We start from the raw sequence: 23,688 nt of genomic DNA on the forward strand, positions 1-23,688 counted from the left end.
ATTTTCCAATTTAAGAAATAGAATATTTCTTCTATGAAACAGCAACCTGTGTGCTTTTTCCCGATGCAGCCGTGTAACTTTACGTTTTTGATCTTTATAGAAATGACTTCTTACCATTTGTATTTTACTTGCTTTTTTTCAACTAACACTGAATTTTGAGATTCATCTATGTTGCTGTGTGAGGTTGTAGTTAATCATTTGGTTGTGAGTATATAGTAGTTTATCCCTTCTCAGTGGACGTTGGGTAATTCTGGGAATGCCAGGATTGGCTGCTACACATTCTTGCATAAGTTATGGGTGCTCTTATGCAAGGAGTGGAATTCCTGGAACCTATGGTTGTAGGCCTTTTCAATTTTATAATGTGATGCCAAGTTGTAAAGGCATCATTCTACTGGCAATTACATTCCTACCAGCAGTGTATTCGAGTTCTACTGTAATACTTATCAACATTCGATAGTTATCAGAAAATTGAATTTTTGTCTGAATGGAATTTTGAAATGGTGATTGTGCTTTAGGCAAAATCTGGGTTTTATATCCAGTATCCTAGCTAAATTACTTTCTCTTTTAATTTCTCCAATTAGAAAAGTTAGACATTTTCAAATATTTATTATTAGCTTTTTTGGTGAAATCTCTTCATTTTCTTAATGGATTATCTTTTTTTTAATGTTTATTTTTGAGAGAGAGCATGAGCTAGGGAGGGGCAGAGAGAAAGGGGGACAGAAGCTCTGAGGTGGGCTCTGTGCTGACAGCAGCAAGCTGGATGTGGGGCTCAAACTCCTGAACCTGATCATGACCTGAGCCAAAGTCAGCTATTCAATCTGCTGAGCGAACTGGCACCCCCATTTTTATCTTTCTTACTGATATTCCTTACATATATTTGAATACTAAACCTTTTTAATTATGTAAATGGAAAATAACTCAGTTTGGGGCTGTTTTTGTCACTCCATGGGGTCTTTGTTAAAAAATTATATACAGCAAAGCAGAGTGAACTAATGGATCTGCATGTGCAATCACATCTTCAAAAGAAAGATGTCTTTTGATGAACAGATAATCATAATTTTTTTTGTAATTTTGTATTGGCCTTTTGTTTATCGTCAGTGCTATGTGATCTTGTGTAAGAAAGCCTTTTCTACCCTAAAGTCAGAATTATTCTCCTATATTTTCTTCTCAAAGGACCATAGTTTTGCTTTTTATATTTAAGCCTTTATTCTATCAGGATTGATTTTTATGTATGATGTGAGGCAGGAAACCAATTTCCTTTATTTTCCATGTCAATAATCAGTTGTCCCAGGTCCATATAGTAGACGTTTCCCCACTGATATATTACCAGCTGTCTTAAATGAAGTTCACATTAACATATATGCATGGGTTTACTTCTTGGCTTCCTTTTCAGTTGCATTGATTTTTCTATTCCTGTGCTGATATCTATCACCTGTCTTAATAACCATACCTTTATGATAAATCTTGATATCTAATAGGGTAAGTCCTCCCATTTGTTTTTCAGAAGTGCCTTGGCTATTCTTAAGTATCTGCTTTCCATATCAAATTGTTCTTTTAAAAAAAGTTCCTGTTGGGATTTGATCAACACTGCTCAACAATTTTTTTAAATTATTTCTTGATTCCTGCTTATGTATAGATACATAGTTGAATTATTTATGCTTTTGTATCTGGTAACCTAGCTAAATTACTTTATACATTAAATACCTTATTTGTAGCTAGGTGGGGAGGGTATGTATGTGGGGTAGACACTTTATCTGCAAGTAATGAGAATCTAGTTTCTTGCTTTCTAGTATTTATATTTTTTCTTGTCTCTTGTTTTTCTTAGATTTCTAGTAAAATGTTGATATCTTGTTTGTGATTGTAAAGGGAATGCATTCATACTCTAAGTGTCATATGAGCTGTAACGTACCCTTTATCAAGTTAATGAAGTCCTATACTATGTCTAGAAGGTTTTTTAATAATTTATTTTTTAAATTACATCCATGTTAGTTAGCATATAGTGCAACAATGATTTCAGGAGTAGATTCCTTAATGCTCCTTGCCCATTTTTGCCCATCCCCCCTCCCTCAACTCCTCCAGCAACCCCGTTTGTTCTCTATATTTAAGAGTCTATTATGTTTTGACCTCTCCTGGTTTTTGTATTATTTTTGCTTCCCTTCCCTTATGTTCATCTGTTTTGTATCTTAAAGTCCTCATATGAGTGAAGTCATATCATGTTTTTCTTTCTCTGACTAATATGGCTTAGCATAATACCCTCCATTTCCATCCACGTAGTTGCAAATAGCAAGATTTCATTCTTTTTGATTGCCGAGTAATACTTCACTGTATATATGTACACCACATCTTCTTTTCCATTCATCCATTGATGGAAATTTGGGCTCTTTCCATACTTTGGCTGTTGTTAGTGATGCTATAAACATTGGGGTGCATGTGCGCCTTTGAAAGGGCACATCTGTATCCCTTGGATAAATACCTAGTAGTGCAATTGCTGGGTCGTGGGGTAGTTCTAGTTTTAATTTTTTGAGGAACTTCCATACTGTTTTCCAGAGTGGCTGCACCAGTTTGCATTCCCACCAGCAGTGCGAAAGAGATTCTCTTTCTCTGCATCCTTACCAACATCTGTTGTCTGAGTTGTTAATGTTAGCCATTCAGACAGACATGAAGTGGTATCTCATTGTGGTTTTGGTTTGTATTTTCTTGATGATGAGTGATGTTGAGCATTTTTTTCATGTGTCTGTTGGCCATCTGGATCGTCTTCTTTGGAGAAGTATCTATAGAAGGGTTTTTTGTTGTTTATGTGTTTGTCTGGTTTTTAAGACAATAAATCTTGAAATTTATTGAACTCATTTTTCTTCATCTTCTCAGCATGATTATATTATTTTTCTCCTTTAAATCTGGTGAGTTGGTGAATTGTAGATTTTGCTAATGCTCTAGCATTCCTAGAAAATTTTCAAATTGATCATGACATTTTTTTAAAGTTTTATTTATTTATTTTGAGAGAGAGCACAAAGTGGGGGTGGGCAGAGGGGTGGGGGTGGGAGACAGAGGATCTGACGCCAGGTCTGCTCAGACAGTAGAGAGCCCAATATGTATGGGGTTCAAACCCATGAACTGTGAGAAAATGACCAGACCCTTAACCAACTGAGCCACCAGGATGCCCCATGATGATTATATTTTTAATATGATGTTGGATTGGTATGCATTTTGTTTAGAAATTGGCCTGTAATTTTACTTTTTTTTTTTTTGCAATTTCCTTTTCAGATTTTGAAATTAAGTTTTTCTAGCCTCTATTCAAGAATCAAACTTGAGAGTCTTCCCACCCTTTTTCCATCTGTGTTATATTTTGCCTAAAGAAATTATTCATTCTTTGAGTGTTTGGTATAACTCACTATAAAACTGTCTGCTCTTTCAGGGAATGTTTTAAATTACTGGCATAATTTCTCCAGTGGTTATTGCATTGTTTATAAGGTTTTCTTTTCAGTTTTGATAAGTTAAATTTTTCTAGAAAAGTGTTCATCTTGTATAGTTTTATTAAAAAGCATAAAACTCCCTTTTTAAAAAATTTCTGCTGATTGTGTAATCTTTTAAAAAAATTTTTGTGTTTATTTTTGATAATCCTACATCACAGTTATTATGGTTTTATATAGTCAATGAGTAAAACTTTTATTTTCTCTCAATTTTGATCTCACACTTTACCTTTGGGATCAGTTTCTTTAAATTGCTTAGAAGTTCCTTTATGACAGTTTTTTGTAGTAAAGTTTCTTAGTGTTCTTTTTGATGTGTCTTATTTTTAAGCCAAAAATCTGGTTTCTTTTACTTTTTGTTTTTGAAAGGTGATTTTAATGGGCATATCATCTTCTGATAGCTCTATCTTCTGGCTTCTATTATGGCTATGGGGAAGTTTTCTGTCCAATTTTTGTTCCTTTATTACTGTCTATCTGGCTTCTTAGATCTTCCTCTGATGTTGGGGTTGTTCGTTTTACCTTGTGTCTAGATATCCTTTTTTTTCCTTTAATTTGGCATTTCCTTGTGCTTCCTACATCTGAAGATTCCTGTCTGCTTTACTTCTCATGGTCTTTACATTATCTCCTTGTGGAATTATGTTTAACCAAACATTTGTTAAACATTCTCACTTTATCCTCCACATGTTTGAACCCCTCTTTGGTTATTTTCATCTTTGTCTCTATGTTTTTTTCTTGCAAAATTCCTTCAGAACTAAATTCTAGAACACGAATTCTCTTTTTAGCTGTTTCTGTTCTGCTACTTAGCCCTTCTTTTGAGCTTTAACTTTAAATTGTTAATATTTCTAAATTTCTGTGTTTTTTAAATTGGTCTTTCATAGTCCCTTACTCGTTTCTCCTTTTTTGGCTTATTTTTCCTTGCACGCATTAAATAGTTATTTTATACTCTGATTTCAGTGATTTCAGTATGTTGAATCTTTATAGTCTGGTCCAGTTTGTTGATTCTGCTCACCCTTGCTTGTGATGGCTTGTTTCCTCAAATATTTTCCTGGGATTCTCTCTGTGAGACCTACATGAGACATGGGTTGAGAGGGTATTTCTTCTCAGAGGATTCACGTCTGCTCTTGCCACGTGTCTGGGGCACTTCACCTTTAGCAACATGAACATCACCTGGAGATTGTTAAAATGCAGAATGCAGGTGCCATCAGACCCACTCAGAATTTGCTTTTTTAACACACGATCCCCAGGTGTTTTATATGCACATTAAAATCTTCAGGCTCAATTACTTTTCTGAGTACTGTGCCTCCCTGAGTCTGGGCCTCTGATAGGCTTTCTGTTTTGCTCAGGCTCAAATGGCTCCTCTCCTTGCTGTCCTGGGAGCTCTGTACCCTAGGCTCTAGGTGAGAAAGGCACAGGATATGCAGTGGTTTAAGTGTTTGGTTACCTAACTGGACTGCTTTGTTAGTTTCTCATTATTTATTTTCTTAAAGATTCTCCGATTAAGAAATGTCTGTATATTTTTCAACCTTTTTAGATGTTTTATAGCTCTAGGATTTTGGCATCTCTGATTTATTAAACTGCCAGAAACAGAAGTTCTGAAAAGTTGTTCGTGTTTTTAATTTTTTAACAGTAATTCAGGGCCTTTTTGTTGTTGATTTTATTATTTCTTCTCTCAGAAGGTCATCTTCGGGGCACTGGGGTGACTCGGTTAAGCATCCAACTCTTGATTTCACTCGCTCACTCTCTCTCTCTCGCTCACTGTTTCTCTCAAAAAATAAACATTAAGAAAAAAGAGGCCACATTTTTCTTGTAATATACCTATAAACACAGTTCAAAATAGGCTTTGGATAAGGCCACGTCACCCCTTGATGAAGAAGACTTGGGCTTTATGGAGGTGATTTTCTTGTTTCTCAAAGGATAATTTTTGCTTCAAGTTGTCAGCTATTGCCCATGTAGTTGATATAGTCGGAAGCTTGCTCGTGATCAAAATGTAATAGTAACATTAATATACAGCTAACTTCTGAACAGTGTGGGGGTTAGGGCCTGAACCCGTGTGCCATAAAAAGTCCACTTATGACTTTTGGGGTGCCTTGATGTCTCAGTCTCTTAAGTGTCTGACTCTTGATCTCGCCTCAGGTCTTGATCTCAAGGTCATGAGTTCAAACCTCACATTGGGCTCCATGCTGGGCATAGAGCCTACTTAAATAAAAATCCATGTGTAACTTTTGACTTTTCCAAAATTTAACTACTAATAACAGCCTACTGTTGGAACAGAAGCCTTAGGATAATGTAAACGATTGATTAACACATATTATATATTGTATTCTTACAATAAAGTAAGCTAGAGAAAAAACTATTAAGAAAAGACTATTGTAAGGAAGAGAGGGGCGCCTAGGTACTCAGTCAATTAAGTGTCCCGACTTCAGCTCAGGTCATGATCTCACAATTTGTAGGTTTGAGCCCCACATCGGGCTCTGTGCTGACAGCTCAGAGCCTGAAGCCTGCTTCAGATTCTGTGTCTCCCTCTCTCTCCGCCTCTCCTCTGCTCATGCTCTTTCTCTCTCTACATCAAAAATAAATAATAAAAACAAAAAAATTTTTAAGAAGATTATAAGGAAGAGAAAACGTTCTGTGCTGTAAAAAATCCATGTATGTGTGGACCTGTGCAGTTCAAACTTGTTTGCTCAAGGGTCAGCTGTAATACTGATGCTTAGTACCTACCGTTTGATAGGCAGAATCCTCCAGAGTGGCTCTGGGGCTCACCTTCATCTCTTTGCTAATTCTTATCATCTGATAGACCCTTTTTTCTTGCTGTCTGCCCCTCATGCTACTCACATGTGCCTCACTACCCAGGTTCCAGTTGCTGTGCATGGACTTGTTTCCAAAGCTGTAAAGTTTGTGGGTGCCGAAGAGCACAGTGTCCCATCTTCTCTTGTACCGTCCAGAAATCAGAGGACTTCTCCACATTCTGCCACCCTGTTACCTGTCTACAAAAATAGTTCTTTGTAGGCTCCTATGATCTCAAAATCCCTTGAGAAAACTGATCTTTTAGCTTTTCTCCCAACCTTTTTTTCTGAAGATTTTAAAGTTCCGTACTCCAGGCCAGACCTAGGGACTAGTTTCTCAAACTTAGACTTTGCAACTCTTCTGTCTTTTCCAGCAGTACACCCATGTTCCTGTGCTTTACCAAAAACCCTTGTGTCCTACAATTAGGCTCTGGTTAATATTACTACACTCAGTGTGAGCATATAGAGACATAAGCATTACTTCTCATTTCTCTGAACTAGCCTGCAAGATAAGTAGAAGTATCCCTATTCTGTTAATGGGGAGAGAGACTCAGTGAGATACTGTAACATTGTCAGGGGCACATTGCTAATAAGTGGTGTGGCTGTCAATTGGAACCTGTGTGTGATTGTAATGCCCTTAGTTTGCAAGTGTTTGTTTTGTTTTGTTTTGTTTTATTTTTTTACTTCTCTGTTGTATTACTGAAGGAAGGGGCCAAGCTGCTATAACGGTTCTGCTGATGGGATAGGCTCTGACAGGTAATTCTGGGATCCATCTTCTCATCTCCTTGCTTCACCATCTGTAGGGCAGTGCAGGTGACCAGCTCCATATACAGTAGTAGAGTTTTGCTAGTTATTTACAACCTGTGTCTGTTCTGAATGGTTTGACTTATGTTCTAAATGGGCACTGTCTATATCATACAAGTTTTTAAATATTTTAAGTATTACCTTGCCCTGGGTTTTGTCCACATCTGCATGGCTGAAGATCGGTCCCTGCCATGTCTGTATTACAACCCAAGGCAATGGGAAAAGAAATCCAGGGCAGTCAGTTTACTGCAAAATTAAGGCAACCTAAAATTTACACGTATCATTTTCAGTCACATCCCATTGGTCACAACGGCACATGGCTGCTTAGCTTCAAGGGAGGCTGGGAGATACAATATCTGAGTGCTCTTGTGCTCAGCTTAATAACAAACAAGGTGGAAGTGGGAATCCTAGAACTAAACAGAAGAAGGGAAAAATGGCTACTTGAAACATTTAGCAGTCTCCACCACATACACCTAATGCCACCTTTTCAGAAAATGATTTTTTCATATAGAAGAGAATTATGGCAAATTAAGGACAGTTACACCTGCCCCATCAGGTAATTGTGAGGTCTAGTGAGGTGTCCTGTTTGCAACTGCTAGCACTGTGCCTGGCACATAGTAGGCATTTAACACATATTTTTATATTTATATTTATTACTTAGATTATTTACATTTAGTGTATCTGCATCATTTAAGAGGAAAAAAATTTTAAGTTTATTTAATTTGAGAGAGGGAGCAGGAGGGGCAGAGAGAGAGAATCCCAAGCAGGCTTCCCGCTGGCAGTGAAGAGCCCACCACAGGGCTCCATCTCACAGGTGACATTGTGACCTGAGCTGAAACCAAGAGTTGGATGCTTCACTGACAGAATCACCCAGGGGCCCCAAGGGGAAAAATTTTCAGCTCAGATTTTGTCTGCATTATAATTAGTGGCCAAGACTATGTTTTGTACCATTTTTATGATTTTGTGTAAGTGCTTAGGAATTTCTACAGATTTGAATCATACCGAGATTAATTTTTACACTGAATATCATTTCAAGCTTTGAGTTAAGAGATTTTTTGATTTGGGAAAACAACCACACCTAAAACAAAAAGTGCTAATTTTATTGTATTGAGTCGAGCCTGAGTGCACATTAGCAGGTGGCTATTGGTGTAAGTTAAATACTTGCTGATTTTTAGGCTTCAAAGTGAATTATTTGAGGTACAATAGCATAGACTAACTTAGTAACCAGATGCATAATTTAGTCATTAGCCACAATTTAGAATCTAATCTGTATTAATTATCACTGAATTATCATGACTTAGACACAACCTTTACAAATTTTAACAGAGTTGTTGATGGATAGATAGTTGGACATCAGATGATGGACTAAAGTTTCTGTTGTGGAAGATGGCCAAACTTCCTAAATTGGAATATTTTGATGTCAGATTCTGAGGAATCCTATATTTCAGATAAGAAGTGACTAATTAACAGAAAGGCCATGATTTGGATAGGAAATATCTTTCAGCTGAGCATGGTCTGTGTTCACCAAAATTTTCAATATATTTTTCTAAATAGTCAATCACAGTGAACCAAGATCAGATTGTTACGTGAAGTATGTTAATATAATCAGAAATTCATGTTTCTAGGTTTTCCATTTCTTAAAAATAAATACTGCCTTATAAGATATTATTACAGATTTTTCTCTTTAGCCTTTTTAGTTTATGTTTAAGTATTATTATGAGGACATAAGAAAAAGTATGGCTTAGATATTGAAGTAGGAGTTTGAAGGCAAAATGATCTGTACTCTAAGTAAATCAATAAAATATTAAATACATGTTTTCATTTTAGTGTATGTAGAAATTTTTGTTGATCACATAGTTTTTCTCAGCCAGTTAATATCACACATGTGAAGTATTTACATAAGTAAGCATGTAGATGGGAGAAAACTACATTAATCTTGTAGATTATTGTCATAGCCTTATTAAAACATTCAGTTACATTTTTTAATCCTTATGTTTTGTGGGCTTTTGGATTTGTGGGAAAATGCTAGTTTGTATTCTAGTTGGTCAAATTATGATTTCTCTACTCACTCATACAGTAGATATACAAATGAAGAGCCTGATGTACTATTTTGAAATTGTTAACATAGTTTGTATGTAATGTTAACTTCATGTAATCTTACAAACAAGTCTCACATAAATTCCAAGTTGGCTGTGGACAGTGTGTATGTATAAAATGAGACATATATATAAATATATATGTACATATGTGTATATATACATATAACTATGTATATATACTATACATATATAAGTGCATATAATTTTTTTTATGTTTTTTATTTATTTTTGATATAGACAGCATGAGCAGGCGAGGTCAGAGAGAGAGGGAGACACAGAATCTGAAGACAGGCTCCAGTCTCTGAGCTAGCTGTCAGCACAGAGCCTGACGCAGGGCCCGAACCCACTAACTGCAAGATCATGACCTGAGCCGAAGTTGAATGCTTTACCGATTGAGCCACCTAGGCACCCCTACATATAATTTTTTAAAGTAATTTCTGTGCCCAACATGGGGCTTGAACTCATGACTCCAAGGTCAATAGTTGCATGTTCTTACTGAGCTAGCCAGGCTCCCCTATATATAATTTTTTTTAACTTTTTTTAGTGTTTGTTTATTTTTTAGAGAGAGAGAGAGATCATGTGAGTAGGAGAGGGCAGAGAGAAAGTGAGACACAGAAACCAAAGCAGGCTCCAGGCTGTCAACACAGAGCACGACCTGGGGCTTGAAGTCACAAACTGAGATCATGACCTGAGCCAAAGTCAGACACTTAACTGATCCATCCAGGAGCCCCTATAATTTTTTAATTTTTCTATAATTTTGTTATTATAATTTTTCAAGCAGTGGATAGGGTGATGTAATGATAGCTAGAATATGAATAAAATACACATAATGAAAGAAAGTTCTAGTTATATGTAATGCTACTGGGAACTTCCAGATAATACTGATGATAATAATAGATAAAATTTGTCATAGTAATCAGTGCTATGCATGAATTGTCTTGTTTATTTAGTAACTCATGAGACAGGTACTGTTACCTTCAATTTAGAGGAGACACAGATTTAGAGGCACCTGGGTGGCTCAGTTGATTAAGCATCAGACTTTGGCTTAGGTCATGATCTCACGGTTTGTGAGTTTGAGTCCCACATCAGGCTGTCAATGTGGAACCCATTTCAGATCTCCCTCTCTCTCTGATCCTCCCCCATGTACATTTTCTGTCTCTCTCTGTCTCTGTCTCTCTTTCTCTCAAAAACATTAAGAAAAAATAAGGGTAAGTCACTTGACAAAGGTCCAACAACTAGTAAGTGCTTGTATTAGTTTCCTACTGCTGCTGTAACAGATTGTATTATAAGTTTTTATGATTTTGATAATGGTTAATTTATTTCAGAGCTCATCTTTTTAAACTGATAATATTGGTTGCCTCCAAGGAAGGGAAATGCCTATCTGGAAGATAGAATTTTAACTGTATGTCCTTTTGTACTTTTTGAACTTTGATAAAAGTGAGTGTATATACTAAAAACGAATAAATTGTTAATTTTTAATTTAAGCAGCTCCTGTTTTTTTACTGTCTCCACTCTCTAGGATCTCCCCTTTTGTGTCATTCTGTGAGGAAAATGAGTTCTCAAGAAGAGAAATCCAAGCCCATCAAACAGTCTCTTAAGAAGCCAAAGTTACCAGAAGGTCGTTTTGATGCACCAGAAGATTCTAATTTAGAAAAAGAACCACTGACAAGTGAGTATGAGCACATCTCGCGGATATTACAGGTTAGGTTCCAGACCTCTGCAATAAAGCAAATGGCAATAAAGCAAGTCAGGTTATTTTCTTTTTCATTTTCCAGTGCATATAAAAGTTATGTTTACACTATATGACAATCTATAAGGTGTGCATTAGCATTGTGTCCAAAATACACAATATATATACCTTAATTTAAAAATACTTTATTGCTGGGGCACCTAGGTGGCTCCGTTGGTTGAGCGTCCAACTTTGGCTCAGGTTGTGATCTCACGGTTCATGAGTTTGAGCCCTGCATAGGCCTTGCTGCTGTCAACACAGAGCCTGCTTGGGATCCTCTGTTCCCCTCTCTGCCCTCCCCCCACTTGTGCTTTCTCACAAAAATAAACATTTTTTAAAAATTAAAAAAATAAAAATACCTTATTGCTGGGATACCTGGAAGGCTCAGTTGGTTAAGTGTCTTACTTCAGCTTCAGGTCATCATCTCCTTGTTCATGAGTCCAAGCACTGCCTTGGGCTCTTTGCTGACAGCCCTGGGCCTGCTTGAAATCCTCTGTTCCCTCCTCTCCAAAATAAAGAAACATTAAAAAATACTTTATTGCTTAAAAAAATGCCAACCGTTGTCTGTGTTTTTGGTGAGTCATAATGTTTTTTTCTGCTGGAGGGACTTGCCTTGATATTTATGGCTCCTAACTGATCAGGGTGGTAGTTGCTGAAGGTGGTGACTGTGGCAGTTTCTTAAAATAGGACAACAGTGGAGTTTGCTGCATTGATTTATTCCTTTCATGAAAGATTTCTCTGTAGCAGAGATGCTCTTTGATAACATTTTACCTACAGTAGAACTTTGTTCAAAATTGAAGTCAGTCCTTTCAGATCCACTTACTGCTTTATCAACTAAGTTTATGCAATATTCTAAATCCTTTGATACCATTTCAAGAATCTTCAAAGCATCTTGACCAGGAGTAGATTCATCTCAAGAAACTAATTTCTTTGTTCACCCATGAGAGGCAACTCCTTACCCATTAAAGAGTTTTTTTTAAGTCTCTTTTTTTTTTAAGTGTTTATTCATTTATTTTGAGAAAAAGAGTGTACATGCATGAGCCAGGGGCAGAGGCAGAGAGAGAGAGAGGAAGGGAGAGAATCCCAAGCATGCTCCTGCACTGTCAACACAGAGCCCAACACAGTGCTCAGGCCCACAAACCATGAGTTCATGACCTGTGCCAAAATCAAGAGTTGACTGATTTCAAATCAAGAGTTGATGAGCCACCCAGGCGCCCCTTCATCCATTAAAGTCTTATCACAAGATTGCAGCAATTAAGTCACATCTTCAGGCTCCACTTCTAATTCTAGATTTCTTGCTATTTCTACCACATCTGCAGTTTTCCCCAAATGAAGTCGTGAACCCTTCAAACTCATCTATGAGGGTTGGAATCAACATCTTTCCAACTCCTTTTATGTTGATATTTTGACCTTTTCCCATGAATCACATATGTTCTTAATGGCAACTAGAATGGTGAATCCTTTCCAGAAGGTTTTCAATTTACTTTGCTCAAATCCATCAGAGGAACCACCATCTATGGCAGCTGCAGCCTTATGAAATGTATTTTTAAAAAAATTTTTTTTAATGTTTTATTTATTTTTGATACAGAGAGAGACAGAGCATGAGATGGGGAGGGGCAGAGAGAGAAGGAGACACAGAACCGGAAGCAGGCTCCAGGCTCTGAGCTAGCTGTCAGCACAGAGCCTGACGCGGGGCTTGAACCCACGAACGTGAGATCTGACCTGAGTCAAAGCCGGAGGCTTAACCGACTGAGCCACCCAGGCACCCCTAAAATGTATTTTTTAAATAATATGACTTGAATGTCAAATTATGGGCTGCAGAAAGCATGTTGTGTTAGCAGGCATGAAAACAATATTAATCTCATTGTACATCTACATCAGACCTCTTAGGCACCAGGTGCATTGTCAATGAGCAGTCGTAATTTGAAAGGAATCTTTTTTTCTGAGCAGTAGGTCTCATCAGCAGGCTTAAGTATTCAGTAAGCCATGTTGTGAACAGATGTGCTGTCATCCAGGCTCTGTTCCATTTATAGAACACAGGAAGAGTAGATTTAGCATAGTTTTTAAGTGCCTTAGGATTTATGGACTAGTAAATGAACACTGGCTTCAACTTAAAGTCACCAGCTACATTAGCCCCTAACAAGAGAATCAGCCTATTTTATGAAGCTTTGAAGGCAGGCATTGACTTCTTCTCCCCAGCTATGAAAGTCCTTTTTCCAATAGAGGGCTGTTTTGTTCACATTGAATCTATTTAATGTAGCCACCTTCATTAATTATCTTAGCTAGATCTTCTGGAGAACTTGCAGCAGCTTCTACATCAGCACTTACTGCTTTACCTTGCACTCTGATGGTACGAGGATGGCTTCTTTCCTTAAACCTCGTAAACCAACCTGTGTTAGCTTTAAACTGTGCTGCAGCTTCCTTACCTGTCTCAGCCTTTAAAGAAGTGAAGAGATTAGGCCCTTGCTCTGGAAGGCTTTGTCTTAAGGGAATGTTGTGCCTGGATTGATCCTCTATCCAGACCACTAAAACTTTCTCAATGTCAGCAATAAGGTTGTTTTGTTTTCTTATCATTTGTGTGTTCCCTGACATAGCACTTTTAATTTCCTTCATGAACTTTTCCTTTGCATGCACAATTCGGGTAGCTGTTATCACAAGAGGCCTAGCATTGGGCCTGTCTCAGCTTTCAGTGTACCTTCCTCATGTGACTCTTCCTTTCACTTGAACACTTAGAGGCCATTGTAGCGTCATTAATTGGCCCAACTTTTAGTCTTGTTTTGCCCCTGGGAATAGGGAGGCCCAAAGAGAGAGAAAGACCAGGGAACAGCTGTTCATGGAGCATTCAGAGCAAACACAACATCTATCACTTAATTGTTTTATATGGATATGATTCCTAATGCCCCAGAACAATTAAAATAGTAATACCAAAGATCACTGATCAGAGGGCACCATAACAAATATAATAATAATGACAAAGTTTTAAATATTGTGAGAATTACTAAAATATGACACAGAAGCACAAAGCGGGGAAATGCTGTGGGGAAATGTCACCAGTAGTTTTGCTCGATGTAGGGATACCACAGTTTGTAAAACATGCAGCATTTCAGGGGCACATGGGTGGTTTAGTTGGTTAAGCATCCGACTCTTGATTTTAGCTCAGGTCACGATCTCACAGTTCACGAATTTGAGTCCCATGTCGGGCTTGTGCTGCTGACAGTATGGAGCCTGCTCGGGATTCTCTCTGCCCTTCTTCCACTCTCTCTCTCTCTCTCTCTCTGTCTCTCTCTCAAAATAAATAAACTTTTTTTTTTAATGCAGTATCTGTGAAGCACAATAAAATGAAGTATGCCTATATAGTAAAGCTTCTCTCTTAATTTTTGAAGTATCAGGGAAAATATTTTAGTTATTGAAGAAAAAGAATGAAAGAAATATGTTTTGTTTATAAGTTTTTATTAACAATAATAAAGCATATTTCAAAATGGATAAATTTCCATGTTGACTATCAATATGTGTAGGTTTGGAAGAAAACAACTTCTAGGCCCCTGGCATTGATTGATTGTGTTTGATTGTTTTATTCATCATAACCAATTATTCATATGACAAAGTATATGAACCGAGACCTGCTTTGATGCGGAGAACAGCAAAGCACTTGAGCAGACTTAAACAGGGGCTAGTGTAGGTTGTTATTGGGCTACAAGATACATGGGATACTCAAGGCAATGATGCTGCTGGACCTCGGAAGAAACAGACCTTAGGAGGAAACACCAAATGGAAACCAGGATACTCTCCCTCCTTCTCTTGTCCCTGGTCTCCTCTTTTTGTTTTCTGTCCTCAGACTCCCTTCTTAGTCCACTGGGCAGAAGGAACTGTTTCTAGCATCCTCTTAGGTCAGTAGAGCAACTAGACTGAAAGTACAATTGTTTAGTTCTAATTCCAAAAATATTTTATTTTATATTTAGTAGGCTCCACACCCAGCATGGGACTTGAATTCATGACCCTGAAACCAGAAGTTGCCTACTGTGCCGAGTGAAACAGCCAGATGCCCCTCTAATTCAAAATTTCTTAAGAAAAGACCTCATTGCCAAGCTTGGATTAGGTGTCTGTAGCTAAATCAATCTGAGTGGCCACTGGGGTGGGTCACAGGTGAAGGTGGTAGTTCTCACTGTAGCCATAGAGTTGGAGAAAGAAAAGGGGAAGTTTGGAGAGGAAAGAGGTTTTTGAGGATGGTGGGATGGTAGATTAAACATTGTTTTGTATTTAGTGTATACAAAATTCCATTCATGCTCTAAAGCTGTGGGTTGTTTTTTTTTTTAAGTTTATTTATCTTGAGAAAGAGAAAGGCAAGTGAGTGGGGAAGGAGCAAAGAGAAAGGGAGGGAGAGAGAATCCCAAGCGGGCTCCGTGCTGTCGGCACAGGGCCCAATGTGGGACTTTGATCTCACAAACCATGAGATCATGACCTGAGCTGCACAAGAGTGGGATGCTCAAGGGACTCAGCCACCCAGGCACCCCAAGCTCTTTTAAAATGCTGCTTTATTTTTACTCTGCACTGTTTTGTATCTTTGAGTTGTGGAACATGTGCATGTATTCGCTCTTAAAAAAATAACATTGTAGACTGCATAAATGTAAAATATACCAGTTTGAAACGTTGGCAAGCCTGTCCTGCTTGTCTAATTTATCCAGTCTCCTGAGAATTAACCTATCTATGCAGTTAGCATTCTAGGCAAGAAGATATCAACAGAGGAGACAAGGACCTGTATCTGCAACTTTTCAGAATATAAAAACTTTTCTTTTTGTTCTTTCAGTTAAATATTTCAATTTATAGAACTTTTTCTAAGTCCAGTATGATAACCAGATCAACCTACCAAAATGATGGAGACATTTAAAGAGTTGTACAATCTAAAGGTAAAATTCTTCTTTCATGGTGTTAGCTAAGCATAAAAATCTGAGAGGAAAATTTTTCATTAAAGCATCATACACAAAAGCAGCAATCCTGGAAGTAAACCTTCATCTATTGCTCTCAGTTGGTTTTTGAGAAGGTTGCCATGTTCATTTGGTGGGGGAAAGGATGGTCTTCTCTGTAAGTGGTGCTGAGAAACCTGGACAGAAGAATAAAATTGTACTCTTACCTTATACCATATATAAAAATAACACTAAGTATGTCAAAAACCTAAAATTAAGATGTAAGCCTATAAAATTCTTAGATGAAAACATTGGGGAAAATCTTCATGATATTGAATTTGGCAACAGTTTCATGGTATGACACCAAGAGCACAGACTGCAAATACAAAACTATATAAAATTACACATTAACAAAATAAATTTTGTGCATCAAAGAATATTATCAAGAAAGTAAAAAGATAACCTACAGAATGGTGGAAATATTTGTATATCACATAACTGACAAAGAATTAATATCCAGAGTATGTGAAAAACTCCTAGAACTCCACAAAAACAACCTAATTCAAAAGTGGGAAAATGACTCAAATATACAGTTCTCCAAAGAAGACATACCAATAACTAACAAGCACTTGAAATAGTGCTCAACATCACTTATTATAAATCGAAACCACAATGAGATACAACTTCACACCAACTAGGATGGCTTACAAATGAAGAAAAACTGGAAAACAAGTGACGGCAACTATGTGGGAAAATTGGAACCATCATGTGTTTCTGGTGGGACTGTAAAATGACTCAGCTTCTGTGGAAAACAGTTTGGCAGCTTCTCAAACAGATATAGAATTGCCATTTGACCCAGCAATTCCACTTCTAGGTATATATATCCAAAAGAATGGAAAGCAGGGACTTGAACAGATACCTGTATGCCCCTGTTCATAGCAACTTTATTCACAATAGCCAAAAGAAACAACTCAGATGGCCATCGATAGATAAATAGATAAACAAAATGTGGTATGTACATACAGTGGAATCCTATTCAGTCATAAAAAGGAATGGCATTTTAATAATATGCTACAATATGGATGGACCTTGAAAACATGTTTAGTGAAATAAGTTAGACACAAAGGGACAAATACATGATTCCACTTAAATTATGAGCCTTGAGTAGGCAAAATCATAGAGACAAGGTAGAATAGAGGTTATCAAAGTCTAGAGGGAGGGAGAAAGGGAAAGTTTTTGTTTAATGAGTATAGAGTTTATATTTAGGATGATGAAAAACTTGTGGGTATAGTGTGATAGTTACAGGCCATTGAGAATCTAGTTAATGCCACTGAAGTGTACACTTACAGATGGTTAAAATGATCAACTATATCATGTAATGTAGTTAATATGATAAATGTTATATATATTTAATACAGTAAAGAAAAGCACATTTCAAAAGGTAATCATCTATTTGACATAGTGCTAGGTATTCATCTTACTTTTTGAGTCACTGAAATTTATGTTGAACATATCATCTCTTAGAAGCTGGTCTAGTAAATATCACTAAACCCAGCAAATGCCTTTCAATCTTCACTTTATATGAACTCTGTACAAGCTTCAACATTCTTAACCACTCCTTCTGGAAACATGCCTGTCTTGGTTATGATTATGCTTTGTCCAGTTTCTCCTCCTATTCCTTCAACCAATTCTTCCTGACTTCTTTTTAAGCCCTTCTAACTCCAAAAACAGAGATTCAGAAATCTGGAGATAATTCTTCACTCCTGCTTCTTCTGTCCAAGTCTTGTTGACAGCACCTTCTTAACATTTGTCAAACTCATCTCCTCTTACCCATCCTACCAATGAAACCCAAATTCAAGCATCTGTGGTTCTATTGGTCTCCTAACAAGTCTGTCTTCCTTATTTCCCTCTTTTTAGGTTTGTTTCCCTGCCTCTGGTACATGTGTCATTCTAGGAAAAATTTGTAGGTGGTCCCTTTGCAGAAAGTAGACTTCATTATTAAGATAATAAAGGGGGGGCACCTGGGTGGCTCAGTAGGTTAAGTGTCCAACTTTGGCTCAGGTCATGATCTCGCAAGTCGTGAGTTTGAACCCCACGTCAGATTCTGTTTTGACAGCTCAAAGCCTGGGGCCTGCTTCAGATTCTATGTCTCCCTGTCTCTACCTACCCCTCCCCCACTCATGCTCTGTCTTTCTCTCAATAAACATTAAAAAATGTTTTTAAAGATAATAAAAAAGATAATAAAAGAATATTGTTTGCGTCTGAATATCCTGTTTGATGCAAAGATGAATAAGCAAAATGAGATATGAAAATAACTATAAACAGAACGTCATATGGTAACTGGCAAAAGAGATACACAGAAAGTTCAGGAAAAATGTAGAGAAAAGATAACATTGAGCTTGATTTAAAAGCACAATAAAATCAAAGTAGTTAAGGAATGGTGGGGAAATGTTTCAAAAAAGAGAAAGATGGGCACCTGGGTGACTCATTTGGTTGAGCGTGTGACTCCTTGATTTCAGCCCAGGACATGATCCCAGTGCATGTAATCAAGCTCTGTGTTGGGTTCTGCACTGAGCTTGAAGCCTGCTTAAGATTCTCTCTCTGAGACTCTTCTGCCCCTCTCCCTGCTCATATGTGCTCTTTCTCTCTCTTACTCTAAAATTAAAAAAGGTGTGGTTAGACAGAGGCCAGAGAGATACATGCAAGACACAGCCAATGGGCCTGTTTTGCTGCAGCATTGTATATAGTTGATTAATAGAATATAAAGCCAGAAAGGTAGATTTGGCTCAAATCTGGGAGGGCCTTAAAGTACCAGGTTATAGCATATGGGCTTTATGCAATAGGCAGTGAGGAAAGCTCTGAAGTTTTTGAATGGAGATTATTTGAATGAGCTTTACTATCATCTAATCTGCATATAATAATCTGCATATAATAAAATTCACCCATTTTAAGAAAACAGTTTTTTGAATTTTAACAATGTTTATAACCATGTAACCAACACAAAGTATGAAACAGTTCCATCCCACAAAGAGCCCCTGGTGCCTCTTTATAATTAGGTTCATTCTCCCATCCCCCTGGCAACTGTGAATCTGTTCTGTCACTATAATTTTGCCTTTTCTAGGATTTTATATAAATGAAATCATACAGTACATAATCATTTGTGTCTGGCTTCTCTCACTTAAATGTAATGTGGAGGAGGGATTCTGTTTTCAAAGATTAATTCATCCTTCTATGCAGGTTAGGCAAGAGTCACGAGAGTTAGAAAACAGTTGCAATAGTCTAGAATGCGACTCAGCATGACTCTGGGTGCAACTAATAGAGTAAAAACTTCAGAAAACTATAGGTTATAATGCAGGTGAAAATTGGGTTAAACAAACAGAGGGAAAAGCCTCCAGAGGCGGCTGCAGTCAGAAAGAAGAAAGCTCAAGAGTTTGGGCCCTAGAGAAGGAACATATTCAGGGGATAATGAAATTGAAACAAATGGCACAAGTGGAAGTGAAGATCACTAGGAAAGAGGATTAAAGACCTCTGTGTCCTTGGTATGTGAGGATACTAATGTGCATCTTGATATGAAGGACAATGGGGAGAGATGAAACTATGAATCAAGTATTGATCCTATCTAAGAAGATAGAAGAGTCTTTGACTTTATTGCCAGATTGCAGAAAAGCACTGGACAAGTAAATGATGCACAAGAGGAAAGGCTGTAAAAGTTTGGCAGTAGAATGAGAGGCTGGAAGTAGCAGGCGCAGGGGCATCTGGACCCTTTCTTTCTTCCCTCATGCTGTGAACTGAATTGAGCCTCCCTAAAATCCATATGGTGAAGCCCTAACTCTCCAATGGGGATGGTATTTGGAGATGGGGCCTTTGAGAGAGAATTAGGGTTTTTTTTTTTTTAATTTTTAAATGTTTATTAGTTTTGTGAAAGAGAAATAGAAAGACAATGTGTGAGCGGGGAAGGGGCAGAGAGAGGGAGAGACAGAATCCTAAGAAGGTTCCACGCTCTGAGGTGTTAGCACAGAGCCCAATGCAGGGTTCAAACCCATGAACCGTGAGATCATGACTTGAGTTGAAGTTATACATGTAACAAACCGAAGAACCCAGGCACCCCGGGAGATCATTAGTTTTAAATGAGGTCATGAGAAAAGGACCCCATGATGAAATTTGCATCCTTATAAGAGATGCTAGAAAGCTTGCCGTCATTCTACCCCTGCTATGTGAGGACACTAGAAGGAGGTGTCTACAAGCCAGGAAAAGTCCTCACCAGAACCCACACATGCTGGCACCCTGCTTGCAGACTCCTAGCCTTTAGAACTATGAGAAAGTTAGTTTCTGTTGTTTAAGTCTATGGTAGTTTGTTTTGGCAGCTCAAGCTGATAAAGACACTTAGACCCCAAAATGTGGGAGATGCAAGAGCTTCCATTAGAGGCCTTCAGAGGAAGTCCAAGCAAGGAGTTCTTTAGAAAATAGAATGATAGGGTGGGGAAGAGTTTATTCACAGTAGAGAATTTTAAAAAACAGATACATCTTTGAAATTTTTCAAGGTGAATTATCTTTTTCCTAGTGAAGGACTAGAGGATTCTGGTAATGTTCATCTAGTTTTCTAAAGAGACACAGAGTAAGAATTGGGGTTCTTTCTAATAGCTGATTCCTGTTCTCTCCATCCTATATACACAGCAGTAGTTTATGGGTTAAAAGCAAGACTGCAACCAGATTGAATTCAAACTCTGTTTACCAATTAGTAGCTTGTGTGACCAGCAACACCTTTTTGAACCTCTTTGTGTCTTACGTTCCTCATCTATAAAATGGAGACAATAATTGTTCCTGTCCCATAGGATTATTACGAGAATTATATGAGGAGTTACTGTGAATAAAGTACTTAGAATTGGGCCAGGCTCAAGATGAATAACCCTGGATGAACACACAGTATTCAGAATAATAGTTATGTCCATACATGGCTAACCACTTAATGAAGCCAAAACCCTATGATGAAGAACAACATAACTAAAATTAATTGAGCATTCTTAGGCACTGAGCTAGATTCTTTACATGTGTTTCTTTGTTTAATTCTCAACATAGCAAAGCAGTAGGGTTGTTATACCCATTTTACTGATATGAAAACTGAGACATTGAATTGAAGTAACCTTGTTTCACAGCCTTCCAAACCCTATGGATTTGTACTCTGCTTTCTCTGCACTCCTTTCCTTCTCTTTTAATCCATCCACACAAATGCAGCCACCCCCCATATTGGGGCCTGAGAACCCTCCAAGAATTCTAAGTAATTAATGTAGGTAATAAAGGTGGTTGGATATAACAGTTGTGTCCTGAACTGCTTTCTCAAACTTGGGGAGAAGAACCACATTTACAGTTTATTTAAAAGACTGCATCTAGTCAGTAGCTTCTAGCCTATTAATTCTGCATCTCTACAACCCTGTCTTCAGAATTGGCCATCATGCATTTCTCATCTCTATTGACTACTTTTTTTTTTGTACCTTCTGTCTTTCTTTAGAATTTCCAGATGATATTAATCCTGTTACCAAAGAAAAAGGTGGACCCAGAGGCCCAGAACCTACCCGATATGGAGATTGGGAACGAAAAGGACGCTGTATTGATTTTTAAGCCACATATTACTAACTTCTGTATCTTTTTTTGAATTAATTTATTTCTCATTATTTTCTTTATGTCCTTTTAGTCATTTAATCTCTACAATGTGTTTAAAAACATAAATAATGCCTTGAAAGGAAATATGCTGCTATAAATTAGGAAAGGGGAAATATTTCTACATTAGCACGTTAATTTTAATTTAAATATATTGGAGTATATAAATGATGATTAGAGCTGCAAATTTATTTCATCACATTTCAGTTTAACCAGCTGCCTATAAGTGCAAATATAAATAAAACAAGTTTAATGATTTTTATTGCCATATGCTAGGTAATAGTGGCTTTTTGAATGTGAGTTAAGTAACACATTATAGTTTCATAAGGCCACAGTAACAACAGAAAGTCTAACTCCAGAGCCAGATTACTTGGTTTCAAATCCTGGCTCTGCTACTTACTAGCCATATTAGCTTGCTTAAGTTATTTAACTTTCCACACCTTAGTATCTTCATGTGTAAATTGTAGATAATACTGCCCTTATTGAGCCGTTGAGAACTTCAGATGAGTAGGTACATGTACTTAGAACAGTGCATAGCACACATCTCTCAGTATTAGCTATCTGTAAATTATAAATATATTTTTCCAAGACTCTAGGCTTGCTGGAGGGAAATATTAAGAAATTAAGTTTGAAATACTTGAATTGAAGTTGTTTTATATGAATATAACATTAGAAAATCATTAGTTAGAAAACTAATCACTAGTTAGTGGTTTTTTGCCTGATGAGCTGAACTGAAATATGCACTAGTTAGTTAAAACAAAATTTAGGTACAGAGAGCCAATATGTGACAAAAGCAGGGGATGAAATGGGCCAGCTTAGTCAGTTTTGATAACTCAAAAGCTCTTGTCCTGTGGCCTTTGGATAACTGGGTCAGGAAAAGTCAAGTCCAGTTTACAGAAATGGAATGAAGGAAGAAGAGAAGCTGCCAGGCTTGCCTACGGCAACCTGTGCTGGCCTCTGGCCTTAGTCACAGGGATTAGGTCTGTAGCCCCCAGGCTACACTTAAATTACTTATGAAGGCAGGGTTTGCAGGGCCTATAGAAGACAGTGCAGTGGGCTGATAATTGTGTGATATGAATTATAAGTAATTTTATTTGAGAAGATTGTAGGAGATTTATTTACATAAATAAACTTTTTGTAAAGTGTATTCTCAGAAACAAACTAACTAGTGTGGTCATTGGGCCTAGTCTTCAGTCTTTGTCAACATTTGTTCTTCTAATGGCAGTTACTATGCATGTTGCTAAGTAAGATTCACATTCCTTTAAAAACATTCTGTAATTTAGTCACCTTCAATTAGCCCACATTAATGAAGGTTTTTATTACATTAATACTGTGTCAAATTCTTTTCTATTACATAGTTTTGCTTCTGTTTATGATGTGATACAGGAAAGACAACTTAGACACTTCAAAAACTAATATAAAAGATGTAACAACCAAAGTGTTATATTAAGATAATAGAATCCTTAACCTCTGTTAATAGTAACATGTTTCATGACAGCTGTCAAATATATAGGTAAAAGTTGACAGTATGAAAACGTTCATGGTCTTTATGTCCATCAGACATTAATGGAAAAACCTGAAGACTTCCAAAAAATGATATAGCAGCAATGGAAATTATCACTCACATCTCCTCCTATGGGAAGCAGAGTTGACCAAGAACCCTAGCGGCTGCCCCCTGGAATCTACCACTGTGTTCCTACTGAGGCCACACTTTCTGCAGGCTGTTCCCAGCCAAGGAATGAGTATGCTGGCCTACTTCCCTGATGGGTGACATTGGCTCAAGCACTCCCCATTAATCTGCCCAGTACATTCTTCAGACCATCTCTTCCTACCCAATCCTTCTTTTCTCCTCTCGCCTTCACAGGAGTCAGACTCTGCCTGCTTTTCCCCTTTATAATTCAAAACATCTCCCCAATAAATTTCTGACACATAATCCCATCTTGTCATTTGTTTCTCAGAGAACCCAAATTAACATGGATAATTTTAAAAGAAGAGTTTATAAAAGAGCAACTTTTAACAGGGGTTAATCACTTAAATTTTACATTGGGGATTTCTGGAACATGATAGGTTGTACTTTTATATAGAAGGCACCATGGAGCCTTGTACATATTAGGTGTTTTGGTGGAATTGAATTATGTCCATAATTTTTTCTTGTTTTGATGTCAGTTGTGAACTACTAGTCAAAATATAATATTGCCGATTATTAAACTTGAAGAACCAGCGGTGCCTGGCTGGCTCAGTCAGTGAAGCGTT

General features: G+C 37.4%; 1 protein-coding gene across 1 annotated transcript in view; it reads left to right on the forward strand.

Moving 5' to 3' along the window:
- The window catches only part of SDHAF4 (succinate dehydrogenase complex assembly factor 4), a 28,991-nt gene extending 5,618 nt beyond the window's left edge, over nt 1-23,373 (forward strand). The window contains exons 5-7 of the mRNA XM_029943183.1: nt 10,670-10,819; nt 21,287-21,416; nt 22,916-23,373. Of these exons, the coding sequence (XP_029799043.1) occupies nt 10,670-10,819; nt 21,287-21,396 (260 nt within the window). The 3' untranslated portion in view covers nt 21,397-21,416; nt 22,916-23,373. The remainder of the gene's footprint in view (nt 1-10,669; nt 10,820-21,286; nt 21,417-22,915) is intronic.
- Nucleotides 23,374-23,688: the final 315 nt, after the last annotated feature.

Source organism: Suricata suricatta, chromosome 7 (assembly GCF_006229205.1).
Source record: "Suricata suricatta isolate VVHF042 chromosome 7, meerkat_22Aug2017_6uvM2_HiC, whole genome shotgun sequence".
NCBI classification, from domain to species: domain Eukaryota; kingdom Metazoa; phylum Chordata; class Mammalia; order Carnivora; family Herpestidae; genus Suricata; species Suricata suricatta.